At 43.3% G+C, this 15,006-nt stretch overlaps 1 protein-coding gene across 1 annotated transcript in view; it reads right to left on the reverse strand.

The window, feature by feature from the left end:
• Positions 1-2,773: 2,773 nt before the first annotated feature.
• The window catches only part of kcnh5b (potassium voltage-gated channel, subfamily H (eag-related), member 5b), an 88,949-nt gene continuing 76,716 nt past the window's right edge, over positions 2,774-15,006 (reverse strand). The window contains exon 13 of the mRNA XM_058616180.1: positions 2,774-5,680. Within this exon, the coding sequence (XP_058472163.1) occupies positions 4,526-5,680 (1,155 nt within the window). The 3' untranslated portion in view covers positions 2,774-4,525. The remainder of the gene's footprint in view (positions 5,681-15,006) is intronic.

The following is a 15,006-nucleotide window of genomic DNA, read 5'->3' on the forward strand; positions in this document are numbered from 1 at the left end:
TGAAGACGATATTTGAGACAGTTTCATGCAGCGTCTCAATCTAAAGATTTCCTGTAGAAAAAAGCAAACAAACGACGCTGAAAGCAACATTTTATCAATCACATGTTGCATAGCTTTGCTCAGTATCAGTGTGTGTGTGTGTGTGTGTGTGTGTGTACAGCAGCCATCACCATCGCCAAAGTGAAAACAAACGCCGCTGAGCAAGGCACTTACCACCTGACTGCTGCAGGAGGAATCTGCTCAGAGAAAACAGGAGGAAACAACCGGGATTTTAAACAAACAAACAAACAAATAAATAAATAAATAAAAAGTCCTCATTTACACGACACCTGCCATTTAAAGCGGTGTCATAATCCAGATTAAAACGTGACAGAATCGTAACGTCTCTACTCTTACATTTAACATCATACAGCCAACAATAACAATAATAATCTTCATCCTCCAGGTTTTATTCTTTATATATAAATAAATTAAAGTGAATATTTCAGATAATATTGTTTAAATGTTATTGTTCATGTTTGTCACTTGTCGACCTCTGACCTTTCTGCTGTTGTAACACGTTTATTTCCCCCAGTATGGGATGAAAGAAGTCTAATCCAACATAATCTAATCCAACGTAATCTAATCTACCCTAATCTAATGTAATCTAATAATGTAATGTAATGTAATGTAGTCTAATGTAATGTAATGTAGTCTAACGTAATCTAATGTAATCTAATGTAGTCTAACGTAATCTAATGTAATGTAATGTAGTCTAACGTAGTCTAATGTAATGTAATGTAGTCTAACGTAGTCTAATGTAATCTAATGTAATCTAATGTAGTCTAACGTAATCTAATGTAATGTAATGTAGTCTAACGTAGTCTAATGTAATGTAATGTAGTCTAACGTAGTCTAATGTAATCTAATGTAATCTAATGTAGTCTAACGTAATCTAATGTAATGTAATGTAATGTAGTCTAATGTAATCTAATGTAATGTAATGTAGTCTAATGTAGTCTAACGTAATCTAATGTAATCTAATGTAATAACATTGTCCTTTGGTTTTTGTTTCACCTGAACTCTGACGTCACATCTGTCCGTTCTCTGTCACCTGGTTCACTCACACGCCGTCACACTGTGTAAACAAACACAAACAGGAAGTGACTTAAACAACTTTGATGACGGCGTCTGTGTGTCTGTACGTCTGTGAGTCTGTACGTCTGTGTGTCTGTGTGTCTGTACGTCTGTGTGTCTGTACGTTTGTGCGTCTGTGTGTCTGTACGTCTGTGTGTCTGTGCGTCTGTGTGTCTGTACGTCTGTGTGTCTGTGCGTCTGTGTGTCTGTACGTCTGTGTGTCTGTACGTTTGTGCGTCTGTGTGTCTGTGGGTCTGTGCGTCTGTACGTCTGTACGTCTGTGTGTCTGTACGTCTGTACGTCTGTGTGTCTGTACGTCTGTACGTCTGTGTGTCTGTACATCTGTACGTCTGTGTGTCTGTACGTCTGTGGGTCTGTGGGTCTGTGCGTCTGTACGTCTGTACGTCTGTGTGTCTGTACGTCTGTGTGTCTGTACGTTTGTGCGTCTGTGTGTCTGTGGGTCTGTGCGTCTGTACGTCTGTGTGTCTGTACGTCTGTACGTCTGTGTGTCTGTACGTCTGTACGTCTGTGGGTCTGTGGGTCTGTGCGTCTGTACGTCTGTACGTCTGTGTGTCTGTACATCTGTACGTCTGTGTGTCTGTACGTCTGTACGTCTGTGGGTCTGTGGGTCTGTGCGTCTGTACGTCAGTACGTCTGTGTGTCTGTGCGTCTGTGTGTCTGTACGTCTGTACGTCTGTGTGTCTGTACGTCTGTACGTCTGTGTGTCTGTGGGTCTGTGGGTCTGTGCGTCTGTACGTCTGTACGTCTGTGCGTCTGTACGTTTGTGCGTCTGTGTGTCTGTACGTCTGTACGTCTGTGTGTCTGTACGTTTGTGCGTCTGTGTGTCTGTACGTCTGTACGTCTGTGTGTCTGTGCGTCTGTACGTTTGTGCGTCTGTGTGTCTGTACGTCTGTACGTCTGTGTGTCTGTACGTTTGTGCGTCTGTGTGTCTGTACGTCTGTACGTCTGTGTGTCTGTGCGTCTGTACGTTTGTGCGTCTGTGTGTCTGTACGTCTGTACGTCTGTGTGTCTGTACGTTTGTGCGTCTGTGTGTCTGTACGTCTGTACGTCTGTGTGTCTGTGGGTCTGTGCGTCTGTACGTCAGTGCGTCTGTGTCTGTACGTTTGTGCGTCTGTGTGTCTGTGTGTCTGTGCGTCTGTACGTCTGTACGTTTGTGCGTCTGTGTGTCTGTGTGTCTGTGCGTCTGTACGTCTGTACGTCTGTACGTTTGTGCGTCTGTGTGTCTGTGTGCCTGTGCGTCTGTACGTCTGTACGTCTGTGCGTTTGTGCGTCTGTGTGTCTGTGTGTCTGTGCGTCTGTGTGTCTGTGTGTCTGTGCGTCTGTACGTCTGTACGTCTGTACGTCTGTGCGTTTGTGCGTCTGTGCGTCTGTGTGTCTGTGCGTCTGTACGTCTGTACGTCTGTACGTCTGTACGTCTGTACGTCTGTACGTTTGTGCGTCTGTGTGTCTGTGTGTCTGTGCGTCTGTGTGTCTGTACGTCTGTACGTCTGTACGTCTGTACGTCTGTGTGTCTGTGCCGCGTCGTTCCTCCTGAACCTGATTTAAACTCTGACTGAAAATAAGTGACAGGTTAAAAGAATAATAAAAATAGAACGAGGGATAAATGACGTTCAACACTCTGGAAGACAAATCTGTGTGATTTTCTTTCTTCTTCATTTAATCCCACTTTAGATCCACTTTTATTTCCGTGGTTTTTATGAAAAAAAATCCACATATTTCTTCAAATGATTGAAAAATAAAAAACACTCAAACTGATGAAGTGATTTTCAGAAAATGTGGAAGTGAATGTGTCCACTTTGGGACAAATAAAACGGTCTCAAAGATTTGTTTTAGTCGAGCGACAGAGAATAAATCAGGCTTAATTCTGTGTGTGTGTGTCTGTGTGTGTGTGTGTGTGTGTGTGTGTGTGTGTGTGTGTGTGTCTGTGTGTAGTGAGGGACTAGTGCAGCAGCTGGACGAGGACGAGGACGAGGACCAGAATCTGAACAAACGTCAGGGTTTCACATCCAGAGTCGCAGTCTGACACACACTGGAGCATAAAACTGCTCCTTTGCATGCACGTTTCAAAACAAACAAACAAACAAACAAACAAACAAACAAACATCATCAATATAATTATTACTGGAGCTTGTGTGTGTGTGTGTGTGTGTGTGTGTGACCTTTGACCCAAAGTGCTTCCCGTCACATCCCTGATTCATGCAGAGGAACATAAACAATTCAGCGACGTGATTAAAAAACAAAGGTCTAACATCCAGATTATGCATAGACACGAGGAGGAGGATTCAAACCAAAACAACTGTTTAAAAGTAGATCAAATTATTACAAAGAAGCAAAAAATAAATCGGAACAACTGATAAAATAAAGAAAGGTTCGACCTCAAAATAACTTCATGTTGTTACTTCAAGGACAACGAAGAGAGAGAGAGAGGGAGAGCAGGGAAAGTTCATCTCACAGGCAAGAAACAAAAACAAAAATAAACCTTAATCCATTCCTCTATACTCTAAATAATCCATGCATATTTCCTCTACCTGTAAACTCTTTACTGTTATTTAAAAGAAAAGTTTGGGGGCTTCTGGAATGTTGTGTACGAGTCACTGACACACAGTCAACACTGAAGAGTGAGATGTTAACACTCTCTCACACACCAAAGCCCACAGAGAGAATCAGTGATTTTAACATCTCACACACACACACACACACACACACACACACACACACTGCTGCCTCCATCACTAAGTTCAAATGTCTTATTTTGTCACTTCGATATTTGAGAATCTTCACTCAGATTGACCTCAGTGACACAAAGTGACCACACGAGGCAGCAGAGGACCAGCAGCTCCTAAAATCACTGATTTTCTCTCTGGGCTTTGGTGTGGGAGAGTGAGTGGTTTACAAACGTCTGTTTCCTGTTGGAAATCTTTGTCTAACAGTGAGATACAGACGTGAACTTATCCTTTAAAATGATGCAGCAGATTTTCTAACACATTTTTTAACCGTGCGTCGCCTCGTCATACAAACACACTTCAGAAAAAGCGCCGACCTCATCACTCCAGCGTTTATAGTGCTACTAATATGCAAACCCTGAATGTCCACATAGGAAATTATCAATGAAAAATATTGGTTTGTACAGTTTTAAACAGGACGTGCATGCAGTCAACTGCATCATATACAGGCAGATCAGATCAGATCAGACGTCGTTTCTTTGGCAGACCAGAATCCAGCTGGACATGCATAGAGAGGTATGTACAATCAGAAAAGACCCGCCGCCGTCTCCGCCGCGTGTCCACGCTCACGGGACCCGGGACGCCAGAGTCCGTGTGCAAATGTTAAAGGAGACAGTTTTGTTGCGTCTCTCCAGCGGCGTGAGCGTCCGCTGGTGCAGCTGTCTTCAGAGCGTCTCGTCCTTCTCTGAGTCTGGAGACACCGGCCTGGACACGGTGAAAATGTCCTGACGTTGGATTTTGGTTTTGGGCGTGGTGGCGACGGCGACGGCGGCGGCGGTGGAGGTGTTGGACGCCGGCCCCGTGGACGGCGTCCTCTTCTCCGACAGCAGTTTGATGATTTCTGCCACCTGACTCTCCAGCGCCCCCAGTCGTCCTCCCAGGGTCTGGATGTCGCCCCTCAGCTCCAGCCGCGTCTCGTGCAGCGCCGCCTGCAGGGCCTGCTCCGGGATGGGGCAGAACGGGTGAGGGGACCCCGCCCCTCCGGAGGGGAGGGGACTGTGGAGCAGTGGCGTGACGGCGGCCGGCGTGCGCGCCTCGCCCGCGCGGTCGATGCGCAGCTCGCTCTTGGTGATGCCGCTGTCGCACGAGTCCGTCTTCCGGAGCGGGTTGCTGCTCGACGCCACGCCCTCCTCCACGTCCCCGCCCCCCCTCGCCTCCTGACCTCTGCCCTCCTGTGAGAGCATCTCCACGGAAACGGCCTTCACGCTGTTGTTGAGCCCCTCCTTCCTGGCCTCCACGGGGGCCATGTTGTTCTTCAGGCGCATCCAGGCGCTGGCTCTGGCGGCCGGCCTGGCGAGGGCGGGGCTGCTGCTGACCTTCAGCCGCGGGGCGTGCTCGCCCGCACAGCTGGGCTGCAGCTCCATGATGTCACAGTTGTTCTGTTTGGCCGCGGGCTCGACGGCGGCGGCGGAGGAGGCGTGACCGTACGCCAGCGAGCTCTGCATGGGCGTGACCTGAGACACGGTGAGCACGCTGCTGCCGCAGGGCGGAGCTCCGTTCTGCAGGGACGAGCAGTGCGCCCTCTGCAGGCTGAGTGGCAGCGAGTGCTGCAGGCTGGAGTGACTGAGCTGGAGGCTGCGCGGGTGCAGCTGCTGCTGCTGCTGCTGCTGCTGCTGCTGCTCCACCTGCAGCTGGTTCTTCTCCAGGTCCAGCTGAGCGCCGGACGGCGCCCCCTGGCTGCGGAGCTCCTTCTGCTGCTTGAACTTCTGGAAGAGCTTGCGCACCGGGTGGTCCTGCGGAATGGTGAGCTGCACCTCGTTCTTGGCGCGCTGCCGCTCCTCCTCCTCCTTCTTCACCTCACTGATCTTGCGGAAAATTATCTGTAGCAGGAAAAACACACAGTGAGCTGTGAGACACGGACGAGGAGCAGAGTGAGAAACTGTGAGTTCAGCTGCTGAAAAAAGGCACGATTAATAAAATCTACAACACGACTGAGAATGTGTTCATTCATTCATCTTGCACCACTTTATCCTCCACATGAGCGTCACAGGTGTCACTCACAGCTGACAAACCCCACAGAGAAAATCAGGTATTTTAGCTCACAGGGACACAGGAGCTGCTGGTCTACTGCTGCCTCGTGTGGTCACTTTGTGTCACTGAGGTCAATCTGAACGAAGGAATTCAGATGCCGAATAATGCAAAATTAGACATTTGAACTTAGTGATGGAGGCAGCAGTGGATCGACAACTCCTGTGTGTGTGATGTTAAAATCACTGATTTTCTCTATGGGCTTTGGTGTGGGAGAGTGATCTGCATTCTGGTCCTTTTTACAGTGCATGACTCAACACTTTTGTTGTTCTTAGACGTTTTAATGCAGAAATGGTAGAAATTATACATGTATATATATATATATACATATATATATATATGAAAAAATATATGTATATGTGTGTATATATATATATATATATATATACACATATATATATATATATACATAGTGCATGTAAAAGAAGAAACACGCTGCTTATCTTAACACTTATCTTCTCATATGAAGACTATGAATAATAAAATCCCTGTGTCGTATTCTCTGCCAACTGCTGCACATTAATCATCACAGATGAAGTTTCTTTTCCCACAATATAAAAAAAAGAAAGAAAGAAAGAAGGAAGATTTTTCATTACTATTATTATTATTATTATGATGATTATTATTATGGTGATATGTCAGTCTGTCTTAACTTGTCTCTTGTTTCCTCTGCAGTGCACTCTGCTGTGCTTCTGGAGATTTGTGTTAAATTATCCATCAGTGCTGTGAGGTTATTCAGCCTGAGCCTGGATCCACTTACACACTAATTACATCTGCAAAGACAGGGCTCCCTGACAGGCAGACAGACAGGCAAGCAGACAGACAGGCAAGCAGACAGACAGACAGGCATCCGTCCAACCTCCGAGTTCCACGTTTACTCTTAAAAACTTAAATTCTGCTAATAGACGGTGAAGATGAGTCCATGTTTGATGATCTGCCGTCCGTCCATAACCCGACCGCCCGACCGCTTCCACCTCCTCAACTTCCTGCTCTCATCCATCAACACTTCCTGTTTGGCCAAATGTGACGCCGCGTCAATCATCTCAAATCTCCACAGGCAGAACACGGAGGATTAACACTTTTAATCTAATGAACTGAGACACAAGTGCACTTCTTTGTCTTTGTGAAAAGGACAAGGCGTCCACTGCGTCTCTGTGTCTCTGTCTGTGTGTGAGACGATGATCCTGATCCAGGACCATGAACCTCATTAACTGACTTCCCTTTACGTCAAAATGTGTCACACGAGTAAATAAGTGACGCGTTTGTGAGGCTGAGAGGACGACAAACAACAAAACAACAGGAAGCTACGAGTTCTAGCTCCACTACGCTGGTCCACGAGAGCGAGACACGAGAGCGAGACACGAGACTTTTCTAACAAGGAACTTTAGTTAGTAAACCACTCACTCTCCCACACCAAAGCCCACAGAGAAAATCAGTGATTTTAGCTCGCGGGGACACAGGAGCTGCTGGTCTACTGCTGCCTCGTGTGGTCACTTTGTGTCACTGAGGTCAATCTGAACGAAAGATTCCAAATGCCGAAATTGACAAAATCAGACATTTGAAGTTAGTGATGGAGGCAGCAGTGGATCAACAACTCCTGTGTGTGTGTGTGTGTGTGTGTGACGTTAAAATCACTGATTTTCTCTATGGGCTTTGGTGTGGGAGAGTGAGTCATATCGATGAGAGGAAACAACAAACACACGGTCATGTTTGTGAGCTGCCTGAACACATTTTATAGCCCCAGTTTTAAATATTCAAGAGCAGACGGAGAGTGTCAGGATTTATTTAGTGTTTTCAAACACAGAGACGGAGAGAGAGACAGAGAGAGAGAGAGACAGAGAGAGAGGGAGACAGAGAGAGAGAGGCTGAGTAATGTCTTCATTTTAGTCAGGTCATGATAATCTGCCTGGAGGGGAGAAATAAAATAGAAAACATTACATACTGGAAATCTGGAATAGAAAGAGAGGAGGAAATATTCTGTAAGATTAATGTGTGTATGTACACACACACACACACACACACACAGAGGCAGTTTATCACACACAGTTTTGCATATGTATGTACACTATAGTGTATTCTCTGTGGTAATAGTATTCATAGTTTTGTTTTGCTTTGTCCGACGCTCACTGAAAACAAAGCAAAGATTCATGGAGAAGTGTTTCACACACACACACACACACGCACGCACTCACGCACACACACGCACGCACGCACACACACACACACGCACACACACACGCACGCACGCGCACGCATGCACACACACACACACGCACACACACGCACGCACGCGCACGCATGCACACACACACGCACACACACGCACGCACACACACAGAATAAAAATACAACAAGGAAGAGATAGGAGGATATAAGAAAAGGAAAAAAAAAACCTTAACTCTAGATGAAGAGAGGATAAGAAAAGGAACAAAACCCTTAACTTAATCCTCAAATCCTTAACCCTGAACTGGTTATAGTTAAGGTTAGTGATAAGTGTTTAGTCTGTTTAAATGAATGAACGTCAATGCAGAGTCCTGAGAAGAATAGCTGCACAAACCTGTGTGTGTGTGTGTCTGTGTGTGTGTGTGATATTGACTCATTACAGGAAGATGAGAATCACAAATTGTTAAATCACCTGACTCTGCAGACTCTGATGTAAAGAGAATTTATGTAATTACAGACATGAAGCCAACGCCAGCTCAGCACACACACACACACACACACACACAGACACGCACACACACACGCGCAGACATGCACACACACACAGCAGCGCTCCGTCAAACTGTGTAAATTATGCAGAGTTTGTACTCAGAGTAATGAAACATGAGCTAACTGCGTCTCTGCTCTCGTCTCACATTAACATGAACTGAAGAGACACCAGAAGTTGATATGAAAAGAAGAAGAAGAAGAAGTTTACTACTGCAGCAGCAGCAGCAGCAGCAGCAGCAGCAGCAGCAGCAGCAGCAGCAGCAGCAGCAGCAGCAGCAGCAGCAGCAGCAGCAGCAGCAGCAGCGACGGGAAGTGCAGTCCAGCCACAGATGAAGCTGACTGGGTTATTGATCGAGTTATCGATCGAGTTATTGGTGGTTTGTGTGTAATTTAAAATCAATCCAGAGAGTTTAGAAAAACGTGAGACGGATGAAGATGAGGGAGAATCTTCATCACCACGCTTGACTTACGTCTCAAACACAGAAACATGGTCCAACTTCACAGCCTTTAAAATCAGGAAATCATCACTTAACCTTAACTTAACCCTCAAAAACCCTTACCCTTAACTTAACCGTCAAAAACACAAACCCTTAAGTTAACCCCTAAAAACTCTTACCTTTACATTAACTCTCAATAACTGTAACCCTTACATATAAGCCCTTAAGTTACCACTCAAAACACGAACCCTTAACTTAGCTCTTCAAAACCCTAACCCTCAAAAAGTCTTTCCCTTTAATTAACTCCAAAACCCTTAAATCTTAACCCTTAAAACCCCTTAATAATCAAAAACCCTTGCCCTAAACTTAACCTTTAATAACAGTAACAGTGATCAAAAGTGACATGACTTAAAGAGCGACAGGATTTAAAGCTCTGGCTCTTGTTCATGTGTTCACACGTGTCTGTGGAGACACCGACAGTCACATGACAAGCAGCTGCTGTTGATATTGTTGGGATTAGAAATTGAAACGTTTGAAATAATCCCGGGGATTCTGTCAGTCATGATTGGTTGTATCACACTGCTGGTGTGTGTGTGTGTGTGTGTGTTTTTCTTTGTCATGTCGTCACAGTGTTTCCTCTGAGTGTGTGTGTGTGCAGTGAGCAGGAGTCATTGTGACAGGGTGAAGTGCAGTAATGACCTGCAGAGCTGGTGAAGGAAGTTTAATCCTGAAGCTGAAGGAGAAACCTGTGTGTGTGTGTGTGTACTTGATTAAATTCTTTTTGTTGAGTTGCAGTTCTTTGTTTTACACACACACACACACACACACACGCGCGCACACACACACACAGTGTCAGAGTGATGGATAGAAGCTGGATTAACTCACACAACCAAAGCTGGAGTGAATAGAAAGATCTAAACTGGAGCTCCAGCTTCTGTGTGTGTGTGTGTGTGTGTGTGTGTGTTGGATTTGAATATTGACTCCAATTCCTGCTTCAGTGATAAAATAAAATAACAATAATAGTGAGCGACAGGGAGCAGCAGAGAGAGAGAGGAACATTACACACACACACACACACACACACACACAGGAGCTGCTTTCATGAAAGTGCTAAAAATAGAAACACACACACATACACACAGAGCGACTGAAAGAAGAAAGAGAATCTGAATTGAATGTGATTTGGATCACTTTCACAGAGTCACTAGTTCAGTGTGAGTTATTTAAACCCTTAAAATGTATTTACATTAAACAATAAACAGGTCCCCACGACTACAGGAAGATGAACACACACACACACACACACACACACACACACACACACACACACACACACAGAGACTGAAAGACAATCTCTAACCCCTTATCTCAACCTTAACATCACAACTAAATGCCAAACCCTTCATTTAACCCACCTAAAACCCTAACACTGAACTTAATCCTGAAAACCATTTAACCCTAAAATTATCCCACAAAAATCCTAGCTCAACTTAATCCCAAAAACCCTATCTCTTAACATAACCCTCAAAAACATTATCTATAAATTAACCCTTAAAACCTCTAACTGATAAATTATCCCTAAAAAATCCCAACTCAACTTAACCCAAAAACCCCCAACCTTTAACTTAACCATCAAAAACCATAATCAATAAATTAACCCCTAAAAACCCTCACCCTCAAAAACCCTAACCCTTAACGTAACGTAAAGTTAATTTAAGGGATTATGACATCATCTTTTCCTAAAGTGTATTGTTGACTATATATATACACATACATACATATATATATGTATGTATACACACGCACACGCACGAGTGCAGGTGGTCGTAGCTTCATTACTTTGCTAAGGACTAATGTCTCACAATGATAAGAGTGTTTCACTGTTGTGTTACAAACATGTGAAAGTGTAACATGAATGTTTTTCTTAAATCAAACTGATGTGTGATGATTAAATACAGAGAGAGAATACATTAAAAATACATTAGCATAGGGAAAGTTATGTAAGACACATGGTGACACACACGGTCCCTCAACGGTTTCATTTCCACACCTCAGTTCTGCTGGAATTACACAAACACTTAACTGTGTATCTACAAACACTTAGACATGTTCATGTCTTTATATCAGTGGAAACCATGAGTTCTTCTTTCCTTACAACAAGATCAGAAAATGGTCTAAATCTCAAAACTCCTTACCCTCAACCACTAACCCCCGTCCTTAACTTAATCATCAAAACCCCTCATTCTTGAATAGACCCTGAAACCCTTAAATGAATCCACAAAAACCATAACCTTAGCTTAACCCTCAAAAACCCTCCAAATCCCTGACCCTTAAATGATCCCTCAAAAATCAAAACTCAACTTAACCCACTCATAAAACATTAACCCCCAAAACCCTAAACCCTTAATTTAACATCAAAACCCCTAACCCCACAAAACATGAATCCACAAATTAACCCTCAAAAACCATAAACCTTAAATTAACCTTCATCAAAACCCCTGACTCTTGAATAGACCCTGAAACCTGGAACCCTTAAATTAATCCACAAAAAACATAAACTCATTTGAACCCCCAAAAACCCTTAATCTGAACCCTCGAAACCCTGACCCGAAATGTAACCCTCAAAAACGGTAGCCCTTAAATGAACCATCAAAAACCGGAACACTTAACTTAATACTCAAAAACCTTAACTTAACCATCAAAACCAGGTCATGTATCTTCTTCTTATAAAACAACTTAAATTCTTCATTAAAAACTGCACCTGCCCTCTCAGCTGTGATGAATGTGTGAGTGTATGAGACTAATCCACTCATTACCGCAGTCATGTGACCACTTCTGTCAAGGCAAACTTTCACCCTGAAGCTTTTTCTGTTTATTTCTTTCTTTCTTTTTTCACTGTCACAGCCAAGTTCACCCACGGCCACGTTCTACATTTCCCTTTTTATTCCTCTGCTGCAGCCAAACGTGGCCGCGGTCCAGTTTCTCCCTGAAGCTCTCGTGTTGTGAAGTGACGGCCATGATCACATGATCAGTCAAGTCCCTCAGGACGCAGATTAATACCAGATGTCCCACAATGCATTTCGCCCATGAGAGTAAAAATAGAAACAAACACGGGGACCAAAGTTTGCTGAAATCTTCTTTTCTGCCATTGAGCACAAACGAGACCATGTTAGTGAACAATGACATGAATGAATGAATGAATGAATGAAAGAGTCGTTCAATGCCTCCAATTAACCAACCCAACCCTTAACTTAACCCTTAAAAACCTTAAATTAACCCTTGACCACCAAAAACCTTCACCCCTAACTTGAACCCCAAAAACAATAACCTTTAAATGAACCCTCAAAAACCCAAACTCAACTTAACCCCACAAATCACTTAACTTGACCCTCAAAAAACCCAACATTTACATTAATCCCCCAAAACCCCTAACCCTTAACTTATCAAAACCCCTAACCCCCAAAACAGTCATCCATAAATTAAACCTTAAAAAACCTTAAACCTTAAATTATCCCTCATGAACCCCAACCCTTAACCCTCAAAAAACTGTAATTTCTTACATTAAAAAATGGACTCAAAGATCTTAAGACTAAGAAGATTTTGACCTCACTGGTCGACCTTTTGACCTCACTGCTCGACCTTTTGACCTCACTGCTCGACCTTTTGACCTCACTGCTCAACCTGAAGCTGGGAAAAATCACAGTGGAAACTGTTTTTTCTGCTCCTGGAAAAACAATAAAAATAAATCAATAACGTCTGAATTTCACCGTGAACGAGATCATTAGAGTAAAAACATAGAAACTTAAGATCTGACATTTTACTGATTATATCATCGTGTGTGTGTGTGTGTGTGTGTGTGAGGGATGACTAATTAAAGGACCAGTCTGTAATAGCTTCTCTCAGTGAGCAGCAGAGGTGACAGAGTCAAACCTCTAATTAACCTTTATGATTCCATTAATAATAATAACACCTGTGATGTTTTATTAAGCGGCTCAGTTTAACTTTCAGGTCACACATCAAATATTCATCGCAATTCTTCTGCGACATATTTAACGTCAAGTCTCGTTCTGAAAAGTATCAACGAGTAAAGTCAGTGATGAGTCAGTGCTTTCTTCATAATGTGTCTTAATGTGCGAGTTATTTCAAGTGAAAAAAAAACATCTTTGTTTGTTTGTTTGTTATGACCTGCTGTAACCCTAAATGTCCACCAGGGGGCCGTAACACTGGGAAACATGAAAGGAGAAGGTCTCAGTCAATACACTGAATTACTGCATCACTGTGAACATTAAAACATTTTTCTTTTTGTCTGTCTGTTCTGCTAAAACACACACAGACACACACACACACACACACGCTGGGTCACATGAATAATGCAGCAGAAGATGGTAAAAGCCTCTCAGTCTTGAGGCTTTAACCCTGGAGTGAATTCCTCTGAGCGAACAATCTGCTCGTCCGAGCCTCCAAACACACACCGTTAGCACGTTAGCAGCAGCTCGCCTTAAAATAAAGGGACCAACTTTAGCACATTTGAATGGTTAAAAGTAGTGAAAATTTGTTTTACATTTTGAAATTCTGCTACATTCTGTGCTCTAAGACACTGGGGGCGTGTCCACAACACTGGGGCGTGTCCACAGGAGGAGCCAAAAACTTTAGTGGGGACCAAAGTCTGTGAATGGCATTGTTTGTCAGTATTTGGTTCAGAATATAAGTAAAAGTGTAAATCAAAATCAGGAACAGCATCCTTGAAATCCTTGAATGTTTGTGAATGTGATTTTTTTTTCCAAGGCCCTTGAAAGTTTTTGAAAATCCTCTTAAATAGACATGGTCATTGGAAGTGCTTTAATTTTGTGCTTCAGGGTTCCCACTGGTCCTTGAAAGTTTTTGAATTTGCCAAAAAAATTCAAGGCCGTAAAAATGTTTTGAAAATCCTCTGAAATACACATGGGTCATTGGAAGTGCTTTAATTTTGTGCTTCAAGGTTCCCACGGGCCCTTGAAAGTGAATTTGTCATAAAAATTCAAGGACTTTGAACATTTTTGAAAATAGCTCTTAATTGACAAGGGTCATTGAAAGTGCTTGAATTTCGTGCAGTAAAGAAGTGAAGTTGATATTTCGGTAGATGTTTCCCTTGCTTGTTACAACGCCACCTACTGTTTCAGGCCCTGTGTTGCTTGATGTAGACTAGAATTAGGTGAAACTAAAAGTGAACGTAGGAATATATAAATGTATTTATTTATTTATTAATATATAAACAAATATATATAAATACAGAAATATAGAAGGTAAAACAAGGTGGTTAAAACACACATATCAATAAATGATAATCTGTAAAGAATAAAAGAATAATTTGCTCATAAACAAACAAATCAGAGTAGAGTCTGAGGAGAGCTGCTGAGAGGACGTAACGAGGCGACCTGTGTCCAATGTAGAATTTATTGTGTTGACAGCCCGAGAAAAAGAGTGAGAGGGGAGAGAGACAAAAACAAAACAACGACAGGAGTGTGGTCAGATTCTGTCCAGCTGCTCTGAATCCTTCACACTCAACGCTTCTAATAAAGGTCCAGGAATATGAAATATGTCTGTTTCAACACCTCAATCCTTGATTTGCCCTCGCAGATTTCCCAGCAGACGCCGGAGCCGCGCTTTTAATAAAGTGCTGCTGTTTTTTTGCACAGACACAGTGTCAGGTGAGTGACAGCTGCAGCGAATCAAAGCCCGGCTCCAGGTTTGGATCATCAGAACACACAGATGAGCGACTGTCGGTGAAAATCTCTCTGACAGTCGCTCATCATCAAAGTCCAAAAAGTAAAGAGATTCCACTGCAGGGACTTTCACCAGAAACTAGGGACTTGACCAGGATCTATTTGAGTTTCCAAATCAAGAACTTTCTCCAAGAACTTAAAACTTGACCAGGATCTTGTGTGTGTCCACATCAAGAACTGTCTTCAAGAACTTGGCAAGGATCTTTA

This window comes from Solea solea, chromosome 18 (assembly GCF_958295425.1).
Source record: "Solea solea chromosome 18, fSolSol10.1, whole genome shotgun sequence".
Taxonomy (NCBI): Eukaryota; Metazoa; Chordata; class Actinopteri; order Pleuronectiformes; family Soleidae; genus Solea; species Solea solea.